This window comes from Varroa destructor, unplaced genomic scaffold (genome assembly GCF_002443255.2).
Source record: "Varroa destructor unplaced genomic scaffold, Vdes_3.0 BEIS01000003.1, whole genome shotgun sequence".
NCBI lineage: Eukaryota > Metazoa > Arthropoda > Arachnida > Mesostigmata > Varroidae > Varroa > Varroa destructor.
This window is the reverse complement of record NW_019211456.1, coordinates 30,466,951-30,478,848: the sequence shown is the minus strand read 5'-3', so window position 1 is coordinate 30,478,848 and position 11,898 is coordinate 30,466,951. Positions and strand designations below refer to the sequence as shown.

Here is an 11,898-nt window from a genome sequence, read left to right as displayed (position 1 = left end):
TATATAGATAAATATTTATATATAATTATTTATTTATATACGATATAATAATAGTTATATATTGCGATAACTTTTCTATTTTCCTTCATATATAATGTAGTTATATTCTCATTACACATTTATGTATATATATTTCATCAACAGTTGCACCACAATATTATTGCAGAAGCACAAGGCTTGTCGTCTATATATAATAATATCAATATATAGATGATAATTTACCTAACTGTTTTATGAAAAAAGTTAACAGCTTCTGTTCAAGACTGTTTCTGCTTTGTAAACGAAGTCTGCTCGAGGCAAACTACAGTGATGTCCGATAATGATGTACACTACAGTTTAACCGCAACATGGCCTGCCTCCACGTGAGACCTGTTTGATCAACATGATCAAACATTAACGTGCCTGTTACGGATTAAATCGTGCGACAAAATCAGCAGCCCAACTTGACTACTGAATGGCCGACAGGTTGGAGTCTAAATGGCTTTTAGCTATATATAGTCAAATGTCAATGATTGTATAGTCATAGCCAATAGACAAGAAATTTGTATACTATAAGCATACAAGTGAGCCTTGCTCCGAGCGAACAGTTCATCTCGAGCCCGTGATGCTATTTCCCAGCCTGTATTGCGCATAGGCTACATTCAGACTGAAATGAAATAAAAAGCTTTTCGACAATGGGTTATGGCCTGGTCATGGTTGTATAATGAGCCTGCCATTCTTAGCAGAATTTAGGCAAAGGCTGTTGCGGCAAGAAGTATCAAGATCAAAATAGTTTAAGGAATCGCGCTATATATTGCTATGTGTTATCTAGAAGACACTAGTACAGCTGTGTCACCGTCTACCTACAACGTCCCCAAATAGTCTATAACCTAGCTGACTGCCAACTCAGAAAATAACTATGCTAGCAACAGTGCAGCCCGGCATTAATATAGGCACTAACGGCAATAAACTACGGCATCAGGGGCCTGTTTAAACCAGTGCCGCGGTTTGGCGTTGATCAGCCATTCTGAAACGGACGATTGTCCAGTGATATTAGTGCCTGCATGACGGACAGAGGTGCCAGAATGCGGGAAGGTTCTCCTTCGAAATAGCGGCTAACCTGTCAGGTGATTAAACTTCAATTGTTCTATATTGTGACCTTTCAAACTTTAACAAACTGTGCACATATCTGTGTTCATGTGCGCGACTTATAGGCTAAACAACTTCTGGAGCTGACCATGAAGTTGATGGTACTTACGGCCACAATTAACTTTTTGTATAGATCAATATATTTTAAAAGAGTGCAGAAGCTGTCTAGCCACAAAAAATCGAATGTTTCAATAGTTTGAGATTCAACTTCCCCTTAAGTAGTATTTACTACTGTCCCTGTGTTCTAGAGGCACTTATCCTGAGCAAATGCATTCCTCAAGTTACGTCACTGCAAATTGATTTGTCAATTTCTGTGCGATATGTATACGATTACTAAGTGTTGGCCGGTAATTAAGCTTGCTTGCATAAAAGCAGCATCGGACCTGGCAAGAACAATCAGTTTGATGAGTGGCTATTTTTCTTTGGAGTGCGTGCCTGTGTCAAAATTTGCAAAAATAATTGAAACCTGTACGGAGGTTTAATAAAAAGAAGCAGAACGGCTACGGGCCGGCCACACCATATGGTCATATAAACACATGCACACACACCTAAGCTTTGTTCTAACGTCACACGATAGACAACTATTACTGCAGCATTATCTGCTTTCTTCTGGTGGCTTACTTCAGCTAGTTCAACACGACTCTTTTCCGAGTTCTCTCTATGCACCGGGTTCAATTAACAGAAAGCCTCTCGTCCACGTCTGGACTGCGGTGGGACGAGGTACCCTGGTCTGGTTTTTTTAGAAACTACAGGAACCCATCTACTCCTTATGCTGACTAACTGAATATGTGTCTGACCGAACAGAGTTATGAATGATCGCTATTTCCAGTGAAGTCAGTCCAGTAGTTATGTACCTGTCTATTTGTACACGGCTCATAATAACCGCAGTGTGGTGAACGGCAATGATGTGGACAAGCGCGCCTATTTATCGCTGAAATGAAGCCTAAAGATACAATATAAGAAAAAATCCTACAAAAAAAAGTCAGCGCAGCTGAGAATAGGTTACTTGGTAAAAATACGCGTCGTTTATGTCAAAATTTGTTTTAAATAGAATACGATATCAATATGTGTTTATTAACAGTATTGCCATCGTCAATAAGATTGCACTCGGTTTTTGCATTTACTACAGCCGTTTACATTGAAAACCGGTTAAAGAACAATACGTGCCTCACGCATCACCACGCTAAGGATGAATGAAGCTGCCACTTTAACGAAATCGTGTATTTAATACCACACAAAACACGTATAATAGAGAGCTGTGTGCCCTTGACAGCGCCTATGATCCATACGACATAAATAATCTCGAGGTTATGGTTGTTTGATTCAAACATTGTTTTTTGCGTCCTGTTATTTAATGTGATATATATATATAGTCCTCGGTGCTTATGTACCTCGTCCTTGCACACCTCAGCTACACAATTATGATGCCTAATTACTGTATACACAATAGTATATAAATCACCTCAGTCTTAAAGACGTTCGAACATTAGGCGGGCACCACAAAACCATCAGTGAACAATTTGTCTCTTAACTTAGGTATATGAATGCTGAATAAATTAGGTAGTCACTGCCGCGTTGTAAGTTGTCTAAGATTAAACATTTCGCATAGTCGAGAGGCAATGAGAAACTCATTGCACCTGATCATCCATTTGATCAAGTTTTCGTAACTTCTCACTAATACGAACAAATGATCGGTCAAAGGAGTGATTTAAACACTTCTCGCCCAATGTAAACCACATTCCCTTCTTACGGGTATATGGAGATGTATATGTGTGTATAGTATGGAGAAAAAAATTCCGAAATAGTTCAGATCTCCTATTCGATACAACCTTGAACAGATGCCCTTGTAGACCGTACGGCATGCAATGTGGTCTTGTTTCGCAAAGTACTGTTTACTCATAATAATGGATAGTCAATCTAAATGCAGTCATTCGTGTACCTAGTATACGAGAGTTTGTATATTGAATGTGTATCGTAGATCTAAACTCTTATATTGTACATATTGAATGGCCTGCTTTCGGGCATAGCAACACACGGCCAGTTCGGCTCGAGAACGTACTATTACGACACGTATGCCTCAATGGTGGGTCACATGGAACACTAACTAAACTAATTCAATTGTATCTAGTATACCGGGCTGTTAGATATGATGTTGCTATATTGTGCTAATAAATGATTTTCGTGAACAACGTTCAGGTCCTAGCTGATGATTGTAATCACAGAAAAATCAAAATATAGGGTCTAAAGCTAACCACCGACAAGGGCGGTAGCCCTCTCCTTACAGCGAGACGAGTATTAAAAGTATTGTACTACAGGTCATCGTAGAAACGAAAGATTCCATCATTATGTACAACAGCCATCTAGACTGTCCTCCTATAATGTCTAATCGCACTTTTAGAAATACTCGGCCAATATTCGACGATGACTTTGTTCTTATACGGTTCGTAAAGCGAGGTGTTTACTCAACTATGACCAATAGATAGATGCGTTTAGGTGAGGCGCAACTTGCTACGTCCATCAGACGTGGTATTGAGAACAAGTACCAAAATCAAGCGCTATATGCTTACTGTATGAATCACAGTGAGCGCTTGTGTTCTTCATTCCTGTCCAAAGCAGCCACTGTTCTTTCGAGGTAGAAGTTTTAGCGGTTTTGTGAGCTCTCCGTGAAATAGGTGCATGTTTATACCCGGTTTTGTTATTCGACTAACGTTTTGTGTTTCAATAGCCTAGGTCAACCCAAATTTGATAACGAAAGATTCGAGTAAATTGAACACGGTGTAGTATCTCGCTCCATGAGGACTTACACTATTGGATAGGACACGCCAGATATCTACTTGCACGTGTTCAAGCGTTATTCGCAAAGCTATAGCACACATCTCTTTCCGCTATATTCGACTGGGCGAATGCTTACCCATTGGTACAGCTTCGAAAAAAAAAAGAGGATGAAAGCTTGGCACCGAATATACTACTATTACGAACACTAGATCACACATCAACGTTTTCAGGGTGCTCAACTGCTCGTCATTGACTCCAGTATGGATGACCTGGTGTTCTCTTTGTATGACTTTATCGGACTCGCGATATGCGGTATTCAATTTATTATTACTAAGTCGATTCGATCATACCTACATCCAGTGACGAGTATTGTTTAAAGCCTAAAGCAGAGAATCTAAATGATTCATCCACAAAGACGCAAGTGTCGTTCCGGCTCTCAGGAGCTGTTCTTCAAAGTCGGTCTCCTCGTGTGAAGCCTGTGCACCGGTTCCGCGTTTAACGCCTCGGATCACCACAACGTGTCTTGCTCACATCGTCCACATAGACTCCTCGGTTTCATCGCCGCCTTCACTTGATCTTGATCGTTTCCATTTATCAACAAACGTGGCAATCTCCTGTAAAATGCTTATTACAACAACGTCTCTTCTATAGTTGACAGCTTGTTAGTCAGTGAGAGCTGTGCGTGATATGCTGGGGGTAAGGTGGGTCGGCAGGCTCGTCCCTCATAACTGAGACCATAAGCAGCAATTAGAATGAGCGCGTGCGCACGATTTCGAGATCTTCTTCGTTAGTGACGAATGCATTAATTATTATTATTATTATTATTATTATTATTAAATTATTATTATTATTTCGACTTATTATCATGAGACGTGTTTATTTTAACGCTTCTTATAGTTGGCCTTTACATCGACAGACGGGACGATAACAAAGACTGAACTGATTGGTTGGCTGTTCGCTTGTCTTATTTATGAAGAAGTAAAGAAGTAGTAATGGCAGCACTGGCTGTCACAGATTGCTTGATGCGGTTATACTCAGCGGACAGTGGCATTCGACGAGTTAACGACAACGGTGATAGTAGCTGTTGTAGTAGTAGTTATGTAGTTGTTGAGGAGTTATCATTTGTAGTTGCTGTTGTTGCGAGTGCTGTAGGAGATGCTGTTGTTGTTGCTGCTGTAGGCGAGACATCTGCAACAGTTGCAACGTTCTGGACAGCCTACATCCAACCATCCATCTGGGTGAGAAAAATACACAGAAATAAATAGAGACAGATAGACAGCGAAAGAGGGAAAGGGAAAAGAACGAAACAGGAGAAAAGAAAAGAACAACATCGAAACACAGAATAAACGAGATATAGAAAGAAGAGGGAAATATAAGAGAACGGGACGACAACAATAACAACAACAAAGAGACAGCAGACGATAGCAGACGACCGGTTAGTAATTGGCCACATGGTCAGTAGTAGTTCAATCAGTTTTCGGTAGGTAGCAGTGATTTCTTTTGCTAGTTTTTGGCCTGCCGCCACCGTCGTCGCCCGCCCGTAGTTACGCTTATTACATTCCAACCGAGTAAGGCAAAAGGGTAATAGAAACGCAGCCGTACTGGGTGCTAGCGCGGACATTATTATTAAATGTATCTCGCAATATCTTAAGTAGTGGTGAAAAGAGCGGATCATCGGCCAGTTGCTGCGCGGGCCACAGAAGGCGTTCATGCTGTTTCCGGTGGTTTTTTCGATACTCTCTGGGCTGGTTAAAATCGGCAAAGTTCTGATACAAATACTTTGAGATGGGCCAATTAAAGATCATTGAGCTGTTGGGCTTACCTCCGCTGGCAGAACGTATTTGTGGCCATACAAATAGCGAGCAAGTAAAAGATCTATTTGGATCGTGATCGCTAACGAGACCCATCATTAAAAAAGGGCGCGATTTCATTCATGCTAGATTGGTGCTCGCAGCCGGATAAACATGCTTGAAGGCTAGGGTGTAATACTGATGTGACACATGTTTACCCTGTAGTGTTGACCGTTACAGAACATCACTATGACAAAAAAAAAAAGCCTACATTTAAGAGCGGAAAGGATACATTCAAAACGTGGGAAGTAGGCATTTTTCAGATTAACTGTCTTGAAAACAAAAATTCGATCTTTGCGTCCAACATAAAATTTACTAGCAATGTTAGGTAGCTTCTATTTGTCGGCTAACATCTTCAGTTACGCGATCCATGTATATATACCACGATTAGCAACAAAGCAAGTGTGACACATGGGACGTGGGAGCTGGAGTGATCCCAGATGGTTTCAAAGAACGGATCGGGTTATTCGGTCAACACATTAGAGTCAAAGTATCACATGATGCCCCAAGCGCGAATATCGGCAGCTGCTAACTGGCAAGCAAGGTCGACCAGGTACCCTACACGTAGAATCAACGATTCAGAAACTGGGGATGTGAGCAATCTAGAAATGATGACTACGTTTTTCGGTAGCTATCAAATTTTTCCTCGAGATTTTCTAGGTGCAATTCGCCAACCGAATACTGTTGATATCAGCACGTTATTTCCACACGGTTGAATTACGATATGCAAACGAGGGCCAACGTTTTTTTCATCGGTTACTTAGTTGTAGGGGGGTCGTTCTTTCGTTATTGTTAGTATCGCAACGACAACGATGAGTTAGCGCGTCTGGGTCTGTTCTTCCTTAGACTGGGCATGGCCACATTTACGATTACTATGTGTGACAACCCTACAATAATAAATGATGAAAATTTTTCTAGCAATAGCCGTTTGCTGTGCTGGATAAGTGTTTCGTTACGGTTAATCCACCATCACCTCTAATCGACCTCGCTTCACCATACAATTACTCTAACCTGAATTTAACAGATTTATTAATATCCCAGCTTTATCTATTACCTATGTTGTCCTTATCACTATAGCGCTATGGAGTTTTTATAGTATAATATTATAGATAAAATGTCAGTTGAGACTTTAATGCATAGCAACATGGCGTATCGCTTGACCGCTCCTCACATCAGCACTATTAATAGTTCGTTATATGAAATTAATGATTAACGGACAGATAGAAGAAGAAATTGATAGACTGGCGATCAATGTTCTATCTGCAAGCAAATGAGATATTTATAGAGAGAACTTTATAGCAAACGCAATCATTTTAATATTATTTTTGTGTATAAGATTGATTCACGTTAAACACATTGTTATTGGTTATTATTATAAGTGGCAAATGTAAAGGTGTCGTTGAACTGGCAGTCGGCATTTCGCTGTGTCGTAGTTGCCGTGATATGACTGTGGGGCTGCCTGTGTCGTATCGTGTTGTTTTTCATACTGTTATTTTTATGAATATCGTATGCCGTGAAGGATAGGTTAATAGGGTAAGTCGTCCCAAAGTTTATCGAGTCGATACCACGTACTGTTCTTAATATGGTTTTGTAGACGCGGTGTGATTGATGTTAATTGCAAGGATTAGGTGACCGCAAACCTTGTGGCCATCCTCGTGTCCATTTTTCGGAGTTAGTGCCAAAATTTCTTTGGTGCCTCACAGCGTCTCAAAACCATTAAACTGCCACAAGTTGACAGTCTTTCTCTTTTGTCATAGTCGTAAATGAAATTTATCGATGACGTTCGGTTATTGTTAATGTGCGCCATTGAAATAACTGCTTGGACACCGCTTATCACAGCAGATTTCGTAACCGCTTGTAGACCGTCGCTATAGTGTAGCGGTAAAATGAACCGTCGTTATTTGATAAGATTAAATAGAGATGGACTGATGCGAACACTTGGCCCATTTCCATTACACATATTAGACAAGTGACGACGACGACGACGACGTACGTTAACAAGGAACACATACAGCAGAATCACGTCAGGTTAGGTTTTACAACGCCTGCTAAATTGAGACCGGCTGCGGTCATGGATAATTGTTATTGTCATTCCTGCATTTTACAAGCGTCTTACAACAGACAAGTAAATTCGAGGGTGCAAACTGAAGTGAATGAGTCGTTGCATGTCTATGCAAATCTATATAATAGAGAAGCAAAGGAAGACCCGTAATTTGACCATTTGATTGCGCGTCAGTGGTTTTTTTTTGGCATCTTTTGCCGCCAATAGTTTTATTTACAAATTTTGTAAAAATAGTCATAAATCATCATCATCATCATCACCATCATAATCATCATCATCACCATCATAATCATCATCATCATCATCATCATCACCATTATCATCATCATCATCATCATCATTGTAATAATCATTGTCGCCATAGCCATTATTTCTATCCATTCAACGCACATATGTGTGTGTATTTGCAATTTCGCTTTTTACCCTTCTTCACAAACACGCTATGTTTCCACAGTATTCTTTACGTTTTAATTAATTGTCTATACTAATTTCTGTCTAATCTATGGAAAAGATCTTTCATCAAATCCTGTCGGCCGCCAGTTCTTTTTCGTCGAAGATATGTACATATGTATAGTTCAAATTTTAGTCGATAAGTGAATAAATATACGTTTGCTTAAGATAGATTTCTACTTCATCTTTGCTATTTTCTATATTTTTATTTGCTGTTTTCTTAGTAAATTAGAGATTTTCCCCTGCATGTATTTACTCATATAATCCTTTGTACTATTATTAGTATTTATAATCACTTCACTTCCTATGCGGGCTCTTTATTGCTGAGACAATTCATGCTAGCGTTTTTTTTCAAGGCATCCTTAGTGATTAAAACTTCGCACATAAATAAACCCCGCGTGTCTCCGTAGTACGCGAAATATCCGCGCTGTGGAGATAAAGTCACAACGGGGAAAACCTATTTGCTGTCGGACGTTCACGTGAGGGATAAATCAGCAAATTTTACGATCGCCAACTGCAATAGACCTTTTTCAGTAATCTCGCCTTCTCCCCATCTATAATGTGTTTGTAATTATGTACTCGTATATTATAGAACTGAAATTGATTTCGCACCGTGCAAAATCTGCTATGTCTCTTAGTCGCTAATTTGGTAGCATTTTCATCATTGTATGAGGTATAACCGTAGATACGTTCGTCTTTGTTTATGCAGTGGATTGCTTGTTGTTTGCGTAAATATCTGTTGTTTCTCTTGTTGTTATTTCTGTCTGTTTGTATGGATTATCTTTTGTGTAACACTCTCTCGTTCATCTTCTACCTGTGAACTTTGAGTTGTGGAAAGGCAATCTATTATAAAGTTATCTTACGGTTTGATGAGTTGACACAAGGCCAAAAAAAAACTAATAATAACTAGGTCAATTTCAGACTCCGATGAAGGACCAATTTAAAATACATACTTGCTTCTCTCTCCCGTCTCTCTCTCTCTAAGCCACTTTTTCATTATATATATATATATATATATATATATATATATATATATATATAGCAAAAGTGCCTTTCACTATCGTTGTGAGAGCGAGCAGTGAGGTAGAAGATTTCTTTACTGTTCAGCCGTCTTCAATTCGTCCACTTCGACGCTAAGAGGCAAAGCTTTCGTTGCAAAGTGCAAAGTTGACTCTAACTTAAACTGTTACCATTGACATTATTTGGTCACCAAGCAAAACAGATCAGGTTAGACCACTTCGGCAGAATATCTATCGAAATTCGTTTGTACTTGGCACTGCACTGCGCCAAATCATCTTCTGCTTGCTTAGATGCCGGTACTCTCTCAAAGAGGTCTGCATGTTCTCACCAAATGGTTCGCATCGAACGTGCCGCCAAATGGTTTGCACGGTAATATATATCTTATTTATTATATAATTTTACTCGTTCCTTGCTCTAGAAAATTGTCCTCTAGTACATGAGTAATTTTTGTACGCTATTTTACCGGTACAAGTTTGTATATAACAAGTTCCGCACAAGCACGGAAGTGTGCGCCGCTTGAAACCATATATATATATATATATATATATATATATATATATATATATATATATGTAGATATATATATATTCTTTCATTGTAATTACCGCTATCCAAAGTTTGCATATGAATCTTGAATTATGTCATGTTTAACAGTAGATGACGTTTTCAAGTTAAATCAGAGTCAGCAATAGTGTCCTTCATAAAGGTAGAAAATTTCTATTGGACGAAAAATATAACAGGACGTCAGGAACACAGGACAGCAAAAAGATTTGTGCCAATCGCCATATTGCGATCTCTCGATTCAAAGTTATCGTCTCTACGCGACTGAAATGTTTCCTAACGAAAAAGAGACTGGAAATCTAAAAACCGTTTATCAAACGAATCACACCGACCGATAACTTTTCGGATCCATTAAAACGATTTTATCGGATGGTGTCATCCTAGTAGTTCACTCCCGAGATTCGCTCTTGACAGGATCGGTACATGTCGATTTATAGAAGTAGAAAAATTGTTAAAAGCAAGATGGCGTAGTCGTGACAAATACGTTTTCTATTACTGCCTATTAGACGATACACACCTGGAGTCACCCCTGATCTAGCCAGAGTGATCCATCCAGTCCATGTGAGATTGATCCCTGAGAGCGGTTCGACCGTTTCAAGACTACTCTTGAGCGGTGCGGTAAGGGCCGCAGTTAGGCCTGAAGTAGCCTGGTAGCCGCCCTTCGACAGAGCCGATCTTAGACCGCCCGCTGATACGGGTGGTCCCGAACACCTGAGACCCCCCTACGACCACCGGTTGGTTTACCGCTTGTCACTGTAATATATTAGAACGTTTAACATCACACTTACACTATTCTTTAATAGTAGCAGTAGCATCTGCAGTAGTCCTACAAAAACAGGAATAAAACGCAGTGTCATAATGTATGTGCACCATATGTAAATCTCTATTCAAATATATGCTAAATATAAATATGGAACTAATATTTTTTTAATCTGTTTGACGCTATTGTACGCAGATGGATAAGAAACAGAATTATATTAAGCCCTAACTAGATCTTGCAACAAATAAATATTCTTTCCGGACACCTTGAGTATGTTCACTTAAGTATAAGGAGCAGAAAAACCTATTTTTTATATTTTATGACATGCACACAAAAAAATTGCACGGCCTAGAAGTTGCTTCGGCAGCGCAATAAAAAAACCTTCACTCTGCGATGAGATTCAGTGCATACGGATCGCAATGGACCTGACAATGTCCCTTCCTCTGATACTTTGCCCTAAAAACTGCTGCTAACGATTATTTCGCCGAATCTCGTTTCACTGAATAATAGCGTTATGTACGTACATTTATATATATCTGTTGTAGCTGTTTAGGGTCGGCCTGGCTTGGATACAAGTTATATTTAGGCGTGTACTGCCTGGCGGCCAAATCATCACCTAAGTGACCTAGACCGTTTCAAAAATCTGTAAAAGTTGATTGCGTCGTTTACTTATAGACTATCTTCCGTTTCGTTCTTAAACGTAAATACAAAAAAAAAATTATCGTGAACGTGTCTAATAATAATATAGGCAAGGCTGATTGCACATTTATCCGTATGAAAGCCCAAAAACCTAGAGCCTTTTGCATGTACAGGAGGCATCAAAAAGTGCCATGATGCTATCAGGTTATGGAGTTTGGTATAACACTTATTCAGAAATTCTATGGCTCTTGCATAACAATTCGGATTTACTCGATGTCCACTTAACTATGGGCACTGTCATTACGGCCGGAAATATAAGATAGACGACAAAAGATTGCACAGAACTGACATACTTCTTAATTTTTTTCCCAAAAAAAAATAAAAGCCTGCAATCCCCGGCGAGAGACAAACATCAGACATTTGTACAAAAACATCCACTCGGAATCATTCTCCCTTTGACTCAGCGATACAAGTGCCGCTGTCAATTTGTTTATAATCGTGTTACAGGTTTAGTACACACTTGATTTTCCTAGCAAAAGGTAATTTTAACTAAATATTAATATTATAATAACACCCTTATATGCGGCCTCTTTGCATTTACTAGATGGGGGAGATATATTAGCAGATCTGTGATAGCATTTCTATATATATAT

The 11,898-nt window shown here is 39.4% G+C and overlaps 1 protein-coding gene across 2 annotated transcripts in view; it reads right to left on the bottom strand.

The window, feature by feature from the left end:
* Positions 1-2,130: 2,130 nt before the first annotated feature.
* Positions 2,131-11,898, bottom strand: part of how (protein held out wings) — a 109,288-nt gene continuing 99,520 nt past the window's right edge. The window contains exons 8-9 of one of the 2 annotated variants that reach the window (XR_002672276.2): positions 10,364-10,599; positions 2,131-5,137 (exon numbers count right to left, since the gene is read on the bottom strand). Coding sequence is in view for 1 of the 2 variants with exons in the window: in XM_022799257.2 (XP_022654992.1) it covers positions 10,523-10,599 (77 nt within the window). In the remaining variant the exon portion in view is untranslated. Of the gene's footprint in view, positions 5,138-7,965; positions 10,600-11,898 lie in introns of those variants that run through there. The other variant, XM_022799257.2, reaches the window with a different exon arrangement.